The sequence below is a fragment of the Pelecanus crispus genome, chromosome 7 (genome assembly GCF_030463565.1).
Source record: "Pelecanus crispus isolate bPelCri1 chromosome 7, bPelCri1.pri, whole genome shotgun sequence".
Taxonomy (NCBI): Eukaryota; Metazoa; Chordata; class Aves; order Pelecaniformes; family Pelecanidae; genus Pelecanus; species Pelecanus crispus.
Window position 1 is genome coordinate 31,997,819 of NC_134649.1, and position 13,545 is coordinate 32,011,363.

General features: G+C 36.3%; 1 protein-coding gene across 1 annotated transcript in view; it reads right to left on the reverse strand.

Annotated features, from left to right (window-relative positions):
- DOCK3 (dedicator of cytokinesis 3) overlaps positions 1-13,545 on the reverse strand; it is a 205,192-nt gene that overhangs the window by 138,743 nt on the left and 52,904 nt on the right. Inside the window, exons 6-7 of the mRNA XM_075714594.1 lie at positions 12,247-12,395; positions 3,958-4,042 (exon numbers count right to left, since the gene is read on the reverse strand). Coding sequence (XP_075570709.1) covers positions 3,958-4,042; positions 12,247-12,395 — 234 coding nt within the window. The remainder of the gene's footprint in view (positions 1-3,957; positions 4,043-12,246; positions 12,396-13,545) is intronic.

The window sequence follows — 13,545 nt, forward strand, 5'->3', positions numbered from 1 at the left end:
CCATCCTACCCTCCAGCAGATTGACACTCCCACCCACTTTGGTGTTGTCTGCAAACTTACTGAGGGTGCATTCAATCCCCTCATCCAGGTCATTGATAAAGATATTAAACGAGACTGGCCCCAAAACAGAGCCCCGGGGAACACCGCTTGTGACTGGCCACCAATTGGGCTTAACTCCATTTACCACTACTCTCTGGGCTCGGCTACCCAACCAGTTTTTTACCCAGCGAAGACTACGCCTGTCCAAGCCATGAGCCGCCAGCTTCCTAAGGAGAATGCTATGGGAGACGGTGTCAAAGGCTTTAGTGAAGTCCAGGTAGATGACGTCCACAGCCTTTCCTTCATCCACCAGGTGGGTCACCAGGTCATAGAAGGAGATCAGCTTGGTCAAGCAGGACCTGCCTTTCATGAACCCATGCTGGCTGGGCCTGGTCCCCTGGTTGACCTCCACATGCCTGTTGAGTTCACTCAATATGAACCACTCCATAATCTTTCCTGGCACTGAGGTCAGGCTGACAGGCCTGTAGTTCCCCGGATCCTCCTTCTGGTCCTTCTTGTAGATGGGCGTCACATTGGCAAGCCTCCAGTCATCAGGGACCTCCCCTGTTAACCAGGACTGCTGATGGGAAGTGGCTTGGTAAGCTCCTTTGCCAGCTCCCTCAATACTCTCGGGTGAATCTCATCCAGCCCCATAGACTTGTGAGCATCCAGATGGCATAGCAGGTCATTAACTGCTTCCTCCTGGATTATGGGGGCTCCATTCTGCTCCCCGTCCCTGTCTTCCAGCTCAGGGGGCTGAAAACCCTGGGGATAACTGGTCTGGCTATTAAAGACAGAGGCAAAGAAGGCATTAAGTACTTCAGCCTTTTCCTCATCCTTGGTGACAATGTTCCCCCCACGTCCAGCAAAGGCTGGAGATTCTCTTTGGCTCTCTTTTTATTGTTGACGTACTTGTGAAAACATTTTTTCTTATCTCTTACAGCAGTGGCCAGATTGAGTTCTAGCTGGGCCTTTGCCTTTCTAATTTTCTCCCTGCAGGACCTAACAAGATCCCTGTACTCCTCCTGAGTTGCCCACCCCTTCTTCCAAAGGCGGTAGACTCTCCTTTTTTTCCCTGAGTCCCCACAAAAGCTCCCTGTTCAGCTAGGCCGGTTGGTCTTATGGCACACGGGGACAGCTCAATCCTGCGCCTTTAAGACTTCCTTCTTGAAGAAGGCCCAGCCTTCCTGGACCCCTTTGCCCTTCAGGACTGCCTCCCAAGGGACTTTCCTAACCAGTGTCCTGAAGAGGCCAAAGTCTACCCTCTGAAAGTCCATGGTAACAGTTTTGCTGCCCCTCCTCTATACATCACCAAGAATCGAAAACTCTATCATATCACGGTTGCTAAGCCCAAGATGGCCTTCAACCATGACATCTCCCACGAGTCCTTCTCTGTTTGTAAACAGCAAGTCAAGTGAGGCACCTCCCCGGTAGGCTTGCTTACCAGCTGCGTCAGGAAGTTATCCTCCACACATTCTAGGAACTTCCTAGACTGTTGTCTCTCTGCTGTGTTGTATTTCCAGCAGATGTCCGGCAAGTTGAAGTCCCCCACAAGAACAAGGGCTAGCGAATGCAAGATTTCTGCTATTCTCTAAGCATCTTGCATTCTCTGAGCCATTACTGATTTAATTTTGTACTGAGTTATTTCTATACTGGATTTGAAAGAAAACTGCTGTAATAGCACCAAACTCTCCTCAGACTATGGCAAATCAGGAAACAAACATTAAAAATTAGTACTACAGAGTGATGTAGTTCAATATTTCTTATGTAACAGTTTTTATTTTTTTCCATGAAGTCCACTGTTATATGGTGCAAATAATCCAAAACAGCAACAGCATATGGCCTGTTTATAAAACATGCCTTTTTTGGGGGGAGAAGTACATCTTGCATATCAAAAAACCCCAACTAGACATGGGCCTATCACTCCGTAAGCTTAGCTGAAAGCCAAAAACATTTTAAAATAGAAAATGAAAAGTTTAATAGAAGTGAGTGAAACTCTAACAATATTTATATAGAAAACCCACTATTTTCTTTGGAAAGATATTAAGCTAAGAAGTTGTACTAAAGTAATTGCTGGGGTTTTATTTCTTTCATTTGTTTTTTAAATAAAGTAGCATCTCAGGAAAGGTCTTCGTTCACTTTCCACTGAACATTACATGCTGTTTCTCCCTTTCCCATTACATCATGATCCAAAACAAAGTTAACTATATTACATAGACCTACTAACAAAAAAGAATCCAAACACAGTTAAATTGTGAAATATATTAGTGGCTTTACAGTTCATTAATGGCACAATTCACATTTCTAAAACAACTTTCACCTTGCTATGTACTAATATGACTGTACTAGTGACTAATAACAGTAGAAGTTGGAACTCACTGCAATGAAGGAATTGTACTACTTTTCCTGAAAATCCTAACGTTCTTATTCAAATGCACCACATATGTTTTCTAAGGGACATTGCCACACAACAGAAATGGCCTTAATGTTCAAGGATTAGTTTTGCTTAAATTAACTTATTCACTGGTCTCCCCCCTTCCTCCCCTTTTTTGTGAGCTCAAAAATCTTTGAAACAGGGCAAAGATGTTTATTATCTATGCAACTCCTAGAAGCAGACTTTTCACTTGAGTATTCTTCATTTGCATCTGCAGACTCTCCTGAAAGAATCAAACAGTGGCTCTCAGAGACTTTCTGGACTCATGCAAAATGTTGATGGACTCCAGGCTTGAGAAGCTTTAATTAATGGAAGAAGTACGCTGATCAACACTAGATCCTACAAAAAGAAGCAGTTCTATTTCTCCCAGCAAGTTAACAATTGCTGTTCAAAGTAAGGATCAAGTAACCCAAAAGCATGTCAATCTGTTAGCCTTCTTAAGTCAAGAAAATTTGCCTGGCTCACAGTGCTTTCAAATGAATAGACCTCTGCAAGATATCACCACAGTTAATCTCTGGAGCTTCCAAGATTTTCTATTTTTTCCCACCTGACAGAATTCAACTGTACGCTTGCAAAAGGCAGTGGCAAACTGCACATTATGCAACAGAACATCTGCAGAGTACATGCAGGAACCAGGGGTCTAGAAAACCTGACCTATAAAGAAAAACATAAAGAAATGGGATTCTTTAGCCTAAGGGAGAGAAGACTGAATGGGACTTAACAAGTCTTCAAGTACATAAAGGGTGGTGCAAACAGACAGGAGTAATCTGTTTCTCTGTGGACATGACAGGAAGATGTGAAGCTTAACCTGCAGCAAGAAATCTCTATGTCTAAGACCACCATTAATAAACTTCCAAACTGTAAGAACAGTGAACTGAGCAAAAAGATTGCCTGGGTAGGTTGTGTAGTCTTAACCACTGAAGACTTTTAGAAACAATTGTCATAAATGACAGACAGCTGATCCTGACATTATGCAGGAGAATGGACTGGATGACCTCTTAAGATTTTCCAGCCCTATTTTTCTTTAATTCTACAAATAAATGAAAAAAGATTATTGCTACTTCATTTAATGCCAGTATATTGATTTTAGCAACAAAGATCAAAGTTTAAAAGGATTCCCATTAGCTGTATAGGATGGATCTAATTCTTTAGAACTTCTTTTGCTGCTTCTGAAACAACAGATTTTAAAAACAAGAAAATTGTAGGAAAAAACAACATTCCAAGTTACCTTCTCCAGTTTTCATACCATGTTACTTTGTCAACTGAAATTAAAACGTATATAAGCATGCCATTTCCGAAAGAAAGTTGGTTCATTCTTACTAAACTCAGGGTACTAGAGACACTGACTACTCTGGTAGTCAGGGTGCAAATAAAGACATTCAGCTTATGACACTACTAATAAAGAAAATATGAAGAATAAAAACTTCTTCCCTTCTTTCTCTCCCAAAGCAAAAACTCAAAGAAATCTCCCACAGATTTCTTACCATTTTATAAAGATCTGAAACACTGATCTGATCTGAATCCACAACTTCAAAGTCCTTCCGAGGAACTAAATCTAGGCCCAAATGTCTGCAAAAGAGAAGGAAGGAACAATGGTAAGTATAATACAGTAGAGTGTTCACTATTATCTACTACATGTGCTTAGTCAAGGGCAAGGACACAAGAAATACTGAACTATTTAAGTATTTTTGCAACTGTTAATCATTAAACAGATAATTCTTCTAAATAAAATTAAATGCAAATATCAAACCAAAAAACACTGTGAAATTGTTACTTTTTGTTCACTGACTTCAGTGGAACTATAGCAATTAATGCTAGTTGAAACTTTTGGCCAATATGTTGGTGCAGTATCCAGAACAAGTTCATTTCATACACAGAAATGTAGTAGACAAATCAAGTTAGTACTCTGGTTTCTGCTGCAGTATTTCAGTAGGTTCCTTCACTACATAATGAAAAAGTTCCATTAGTAACCCTGTTCAAGTGTGCAACTAGACACTGTGCCTTGGAAAGCTGCTTTGAAATTCCTGGTGTTCATGCAACTAAACCCCCAACTTTATCACTGTATAAACATAGTATTTTTTTAAAATAAACAACAACTGCGATACCAACAAGAATTTTAACCTGTATTTGTTATACACACATACAAAAAAAACCTTTTAATTACTCTAAACTGAAATAATATTTTGACTCAAATCAAATATATAAATTTTTTTAAAAAAAATATTTTTAAAAAAGTATACCAGCACACAGAGGATGACTAGTTAAGAAATTCTGTAGTAAAGAAGGCAGTTCAGGTCACAGACAGCTGCATGTGAGTAGCAGACAGAATAAGCTATTTTGCATCCAGACAAATGAATGAACAACTATTAACAACTAATTAATAATTGTAGACTGCAGAACAAGACAACATAAAAGGTGTCGAAAACCAACTTTTGCTCCGTAGATCTTCAGGTTCTGAGGCATAAAGTGTTCCAAGCATTACAATAAAAAGCTATTCCAAACACACATATTAGGAGTAAAATTAAAGAAGCACACGAATACACCATTTTCCTGCTTGCTTCTTACATAACTTTGATACTTCATTTACAGATATTTTATATTGAAATGCTTAATAGTCTTAAAGAAAAAAAAAAAAAATCAGAAGAGGTGCCCTTGTGGAGTACCTTTGCACTCTTCCTGTCACTAACTATAAAACAAAAGCAAAAGTCAATTTAGTCTTGTATTCAGAGAGGGAAACATTCTGCACAGACTTGTTCCTGATGGCAAATGAAAAATTTTATTTGAAAAAACCTCTCAGGTATCACAGAATAATTGTACGATGCAATAAACAGAAGCCTCCAGGCAATACAGCATCTCTTTCTGAGCAATTAACTTAAAACAACAGCAAGGAAGAAGCAGTGGTCTGTACGACGCCCAGTTACCTTTGCTGACCACTATACTTTTAATAATTTCCCATAAGTTTCCCAACTCTATAATTCTTTTTGAAACTTTGCTTAATCAGGTTATCCTTCTTTAATTATATCCCTAAACCATCATATCTCAAAAATATAGCTTAGCCCTCATCCACTTGCTAGCAAACAACTGTTAGGCAGTACTATAAGTGCCATTAAAATATTGTACTGACAAACTGGAATTCCCACATTCTTAGTTCTTTGCCAAAACCAATTATATTTTCAATGGAAAAAAGAACAATTTTCCTTCTTCAATGCAGTTTTCATGCCAAATGCCAGTTTCTAAACACTAAGGCTAATTGTGAAAGTGATAGTTATACATCTTTTACATACTTTGCTTCGATTAAACCTATCAAACACAAGTTATTCCTGGCCCAAAACCAGTATCTCACAATTGCAGCTGCAAAGATGAAAATTACTTTATCTATTTACCCAATGAAAAAGATTAAAATAAGAATGCACTAGGTAATCCTTAACTGCAGCTGCCATTTGAGCCTACTTATAATAGAAAGTCCAAAAATAGAACAGAAAAAAAATGGTAACAGGTAAAACTAGTAATATGCAAAGAGTCCATTTTGAAGTTTTTTAAAAAAAGTTAATGCTCATCATATTCATTCACAGAAGTTTTCCTGAATCAGAATATTTAAACCTCCTCCAAAATACCCAGTCACTCACATGTGTACACACACCCACTCCTAAAGTATATTCATAAAGGAATTTCTCCTCAACATACAGATATTAACAAATTATTTTCTAATGACATTATCAAAACCCCTTTTAAGTGCATTACAGTTACAAAGCACTATTAAAGTTTTACAGAAAAAACTGTCAAAGCTCATCATAGCCTGATATTACTGTAGTCTCATAATTTCAACTCTCTAGAGAACTGAGGTCAAACAGTGGTTGGACTCATTACTCAATAGATGACAAAGGTATTATCTCCTACTTAATAATGTGCAACACAACTGCAGTAGCATCCCTGCGAAACTTAACTAAAAATAGGATACCAGATAAATCCCTTAACACCATGGATTTCCAGCCCAGAAGATTCTCATTCTCTAATACTATGTTAATCCTGCACAATACTTGCTCCCAGCAAATAAAGGTGTCTTTTGCTTTAGTCCTAACATGCTGGCATTTATTATGCAGGTGGAAGTTCAGGTTTATGCATTTAATTTGTATCAATTATTTTTTGTCCGTGAAGGACTGACAACATAATGCTTGAAATGGCAATGATAGTCAACGGCCCACTTTCACTCTCTATTATCAAATACTGTGGGAATATAAGAGCACCAGCTGCCAAGCAGTATTTCTCCAAAACATAGCATGCATAAAAATTAGATAATGTGCTGTTTTGTTTATTTGACAGTTCCTCTCTCCACAATACTTTCTTTTACAAGCAAATTCATGTGCTCTTTTTATTCTGCCTTAACACTGAACTGCCTTTCAAAACTATTTCCCCAGTATACCTACAAAATATCCCCAAGCCTATCAACTGCTTCTTGATAGCATATGGCTGGGATAACTCCAGCTGACATTTACATATTCCTCCTCTTCCACATAGAAGTCTTCAGAATTTTCCTTTCCTGGGAGGGGGACGGAGGGAAGGAATCCACCACCCAAAATCTCTGGATACTTTTCTCTCAAGTAATAGGAAAACAAGCCGATAAGACAAAAATACTAGCATTTTTAATGCTGAAAGGGATGAACATACTACTCTACTTCAGGTCAACTGGGCTCCTAGAGAAAATCAACTTGGTTTTAATGGTAATTTCAAAGACTGATCTTAATTTTTAATATTTTCATTTATTTATAATACAAATGCTACACAATTTAGAATTCATAAAACTGCAAGTCATAACAACTCTTCCTAGAAGAACCTTGCAGAAATGTCATTGGACTAAAAAAAAGTCTTTAAGATGCACATCCAAATTTGAAGAACAGATTGGGAGAACTCATCACATCTCTAGGATGTGCAAGATCTCATCCCCTTTGCTCCAAAATGCACGCTTTACCTTTACTCTTTTCAGCTTTAATTTTGCAGCCACCAATTTTCCTTGCATTCCTTCTCTCACTGCATCAAAGCCTCATTTAATATCATTCATATTTCTCTTACACAAATACATTTATGAAGGTGGTGAAGGGAAAGGAAATTATCCTGACAGTGATTCACATAAACAATGTGCAGACTTCAAAAAGACCTCAAAGGAAATACAATATAGAAATCCATGGAAAATGAAATATATGAAAAAACACGTTTGGGAAAATTAGACTGCTAATACAACGTTATACTTTTCTTTGACGGAATTAAGTTATTTTGTATACAAAGAAACTGCAGAGGCTGTAATCTATAAAGAAATTATTAAAGCACTGATGTAATGCTACACGGGAAATTATTTCTTAGAATTAAGGTAATGAGATGAAGGTAAGTAATCTTAGTAAGGAACTGAAAAGGGAAATGGCAGTGAATACTTCTGAGCATGGAATATCAGACTACAGAGAGAGGTTATTAAGGTTTTCCTCAAAGACTGACATCCAAGAGAGTTCCTTACAGTTTTAATCCCTATTCAACCATTACTACAGGTTTATTCAGGAGAGGGAAAAAAATATTTAGACAGAAATGGCAACTATTCTTTCTGCAACCTTCTTAAAAGCATTTCATTATATTTGTTTGAATTGTTCACTCCTACTTTGATCACCTTTGACGCAACTGTAGTAAGATTTTGTCTAATTCTCAAACTGATTTCCAGATATTACAACCTCATATGTGCATTTGATACATATCTCCAAATGCATTTTATGAACTTTGAGATAATTTTGCAATACTACCAGGAAGTAATTATTATTCCTTTTATATCAAGAAAAGTGCAACAAGACGGTAAGTCACTCAGAGTCCAAAAATAATCTAAGAATGTGAGCACTGAAATTTAGGACTTTTTAAGACTATGCTTACTTCATTGGATCACACTATTCCCTCTACAGTGTTATGCATGTTAGTAGTTAGTAGGTACTAACATTTGCATCTGCCACTTGCTTTCCAACTGGAATTTTGAGGTAAGAGAAAGACCATGACTTTAAAACAGTGTTTCGTTTTATTTGTATGACAGCGTGAAAGATTTATTTCTAACATTTTTTCCTCTGTTTTTCTTTTTAAACATTAATTTGTAACTTTCAGCTATCTGGATATTTCTGTGCAGAATTTATGGCAACTATTTGGAAAATTTATTTTAATGCAATGATTTTAATAACATTTTATATGAAAAAGAATAACCTTTGACTAAAAAGTAACATAAGCCCACAAACTCATCTTGTTTATGGCTTTTATCTGTCCAAAATCTCAAAGTATTGGTGGCTCCCCGTCCCCTACTCTGTTTCTGATCCTAAACATAGAGTATTTATCTCACACTTATAGGGAAGGAAGTATCTTCCCTCAGTATGAAAGGGAAAATTCTGTGCCTAGAAACTTGGATGCTTTCTGTTCATCTGACAGACATTACATAATTCTGAAAGACTCAATCCTGAAGATCATTTAAGATGACCTCTGATTTTTAAGTTAAATTACTTTGAAGAAATCTTCATCTGCTTTTTTGGTGAAAAAGGTACGCACATACTGCTGCAATTAAGTTTTTGTACTGGATCAGAAGCAGAGCATTCACATTTCAAATAGAAGCTCTGTAAGGCAGATTCCTTCATCTGTTTTTGATGCAAAAGACTCTGGAATGAAACAGGTTTTTGTTAGTAAAAAAGTTTAGTTCTGGTTTTCCATTCTAGGCACTAGTAGAAGTTGAAAAACTCACCCATTCATTTAAAAAAACCTAAACAAATATTTAAAAATCAAGTTTCTATTTTACTTGCAACATGATTTAAAACAAGACGATGAACCGCAGATTTCACTTCATAAGATGATTTAAAGTAAGATGATGAATTGCAGACTTCAGTTTTATAATGTTTGTTTCCAGCTCTACAAATTTTTTTTTGTTATTTATGGACCATTGGACACTTCCAATAGCATTTCAGACTTCAATAGATCAATATTCTAATAAATTGTATTAGAGTGAAACATTTTTTAAACACAAAAATATTTGTAACATTCTCTATAAAACCTAGCAAGATATGCAGGAAAAAAGACAACAGATGAGATTTCAGCTGTGCAAAAATACACAGAAGGATGATTAAAACTGGAAGTCTAAAACCACTAAGATGCTTATATGAAGGTAGTAAATTCTGCTCTTTTGAGCAACTGGGAAATACAAAAACCTATATAGCAGGAATACCAGTCACTGTATGCATACAAAAACAGGCTAACTGTGGGAAACTAGGAGAGGTAACAAAGCATCACAAAAGGGATGCATCCAGGATCGTATTTTTGTATTGGGGAGAAAGAATGTGTAAGCAACAGAAAATTAAATTGCTACACTAAGTGGAAATCAGTATTGCATTACGAGAATGACTAGAAACAATACAAAAGGTTAGCAGCAATAGTTGTAAAATAAATTATATTCTTATATTTTTAACAGACCAAACTACAGAGCAAAATTTCTTAATATTTAGACTAAGTATACAAAAAATAAGCATAAGAAGTTCACTGTAGTAGTTCTGAAAACAGTCTAAATGACTTCTTCCACAAAAAGAATCTGTAACTATTAATCCAAGGAGTGTATCTATCTGTCCCTTGATTTCCATGAACTCCTACGAGAACACAAGGGATGACTACCAGAACCGCTGCCAGTGTATTTAAGGAAAAATGATACCAGTTCAACAAACTGAAAAAACCTAACGGGTGGTGACAGGAAGCATGAATTTCATGTTTGCACCACTCCTTCCCAAATAATAGAATGCATTAATGATCAAGGTCAGGATGAAAGTAGCTTTACACTAAATAAGCATACATGCTACATACTAGATGTGTAAGATTACCTGTTTCCTGAAAGCTACTGGTCATAGAATGTCTCCTCTTAGATTGTACTATCTTGAATAATACAGACCTGCTCAAATTGCATGTATTTAAGCTTCTCAGTAAACATTAATGCATATTAAAACGAGTATTTTTCATTTAGTTTATTTGTAAATCTTGAGTATGACAGAATAAGCAATGAACATTATTACATTATTTGAGAAAGGGCAGTACTATGTGAATACATATACAAAAATCATTAGATTTTTTTAACAGATTAAGACATGTGGTCACACATTTCATGACAAAACTCAGAGACAGGAGATAAAAGAAAGTAACGGAACTTTCCCAGAAATTCTATGGAAAAGAGTGCTGTTGCAGAAAGACCTTCCAAACTCCCAGACATTTATAATTAAATACTGCATAACATACAGATTAAATTAAGTATCTTTTCAATCATATGCCTTTTTATACAGTTCCTTTATTGATACCCTCTTCTGTTTAAGCATGTATCTCTGATATCACGTACTTTTTTCTCTAGGGAGGTCAGTACCTGTTCTTACGTAGTAAGAAACACAGAATTTTTTTTTTCCTCAAAAGCATCCTGAGCAGATGAATTTAATCATCAACATATTTATATTTACTGATTTCACTGATGCTTCTCTGTAATTTTCATGCATTAGATTTACCTTTATAGTTTTAATGTACTTCATACTTAATGATTGTACATTTATTTTTTAAAAAAAGAAGTGATTGAACAGCCTATTCTCTTCACTGCTGTCTACCCTCCTCATCTTTTTTTTTTTCCCTACCACATTTTTGCAGCTTCCTGTTGCTAATTTCATCCATACACTCTTTGAGCAAAATCGTCTAGGCATAATGTTCAAAAACGGTCTCTTGGTTCCCATTTAGTCTACAGGGAATGATAATGGAAAATATCTGTAACTCTGCACTGCAGAACAATGACTTGATGCAATCTATTCGTCTATGTCCTTCAGAGCTTTCTTTCAACAAGAGAGAAATGAAATGTAGCATGGGGGCTAGCTATATCTTCATGAATGTATTCAAGTGTGTCTCTCAGAGAGAGTCCTGAAGTAGGTGACTAAGGAGCGGAGTCATAACACAGATATGTTAGTGAAAAACATTTGACTTTCTTCCTTAGTTGTCAACTTACAGAATTCCTCCCCCCCAATATGTTAATTAGCAACTCCTATTTGAAAAGCAGTCACTAAATGCCTGAGGACGGTGATATTTCCTTTGAAAAGGTCATATGCATGTCATGCAAAACTTACCTGTCTGATATACTATATCTCAGAACAAAGCCAGTTCTGGTGAAGGGCTAGTTTTTGTCTAATGGCAATTTATTACCATTTCAGCTTCTATCTGAATTGCAGTCGTCTTTGGCTCAAAACAAAAACTCTCCACAAATTCACCATGGAACTGACGTCTGAGAAATGTCACCAACAGCCAAATACATAGATTATGTATTATAAGTATTTAAAAAGTCTAAATATCACAGCCTTAGCTCCAATGTCACTGTTGACAGTGAGATTCTCTAGCTATTGCACTAACCATTAAAATACTTCTTCAATTGACAAATGAGTTTTTAGTATCTGTGAACACGTACTCCCAGGCCTAATATTCACGATATTGATACAAAGTAAGTAAATTGACCTAAACCTTTTAAAAGTGCAGATAGCCTTAGAAAAGACCTACTAATAAGCAAACAGCTCATTTTATAGAAATAGAAGAACTATGCAATAAGCTCACTGTACAAAGTTGTATTTGATTTCCAGATAATCAAATGTTCTACCTGTGGGCAAATACTATTGGAAGGAAAAAGTTGTTGTTGTTTTGGTTTTTTTTTTTAATAAAAGCTATTTAAAAATAATTAGAACAAACAGTACCCAGCTGGTACCTGTACTTACTCATTGCCCCAGTCCAGCCTCACTGTGAGGTGTCTCTTGACCTCTCGCACCTGATCCTGTGTCAAGTGACCTGACAGCAGCTGTCTACGTAGGTCAATGAGTTCATTCATCACATGGCGCAGTTTGTAGAAAAGATCTACCTTATGTTTCTGTAAAGGCATATTTTTGGGAGGAGAGGGGAAAAGAGTGAGAAAGAAAGAAACAGAAGGGGGGGGGGGGGAGAAAAGGGGGAGAGAAAGAGGGGAGGAGAGAGAGATTAATAAGTTTGGAAAGATAAAGAGTGTGAGAAAGAAGAAAGAGAGAGATATTAATAAGTTACCAAATTTTCATTTAATTACCCTAGAGGAACATTAATCCAGTTTGTACAAGCTTTAAAATATTTATATCAAGAAGTAGTGTTAACTGATGCTATTTAAATTGAATATATTTTTATTTCTAAAGTTTAGTCTCAATCTGTTAAGGGGTCCATTTTCTGATGGAACCTAATGCTACAGATAAGAGGATTCATTATGTGCAGCAGGGATCACTTATTCCAATCATACAATAAATTCAAAGTTTTAGATTTAAAGTAACAGGTGAAAAATCTAGTTTTCTGTCAGCAGCTAACTTAATGGTTCTGAAGAGTTAGCAACAATGATTCACCACAACAGAAAATAACTTTTAATATTTTTGATACTCCAATTACTAAAATTTACCCAGGCATCTATATTAGGTGGGGGGATATGAATATTCATTATCTGCACTCTAAAAGGGACTAAAGCAATTAATGATAAAGTCCACCTGCAAAATAACTTTAAAAGAAGAAAGTTACCATAAACATTAAAACAAGCCCACACTACCACCACCAGCCAAACAAACAAACAAATCTAAACAACTAACACCACAATCAAATCTAAACAACTAACACCACAATCCTTTCCAAAAGGACTAGTATTCTTCAAATATGAAAAAAAAGAAAAAAACACCCCAAATCAAACCCCCAAAACACAGACAGAAGCGGAAATACTTTTTTCCCCTGCAGGAAATAACTATATGGGAAGTCCACAAAAAGTAAAGTCTGGTGCTAACAACCAAGGCCACCTATAAGCACCCATGAGATAAGGAAGCTTGTCAAAACTACTCCAAGATCTGTGTCAAGGCAGCTCTTGTCTACACAGTCATGTCTCATACTGCATAAAATGGCCAATGTGCAATGAATGAGGATCCCAAGAAGAAAAAAGAAAAAAAAAAACCAAAAAAACTCCGGTTGCAATTCAATGCTGTTTTTTTAAACAGCTAAGCTCCATTCCTACCTGTATG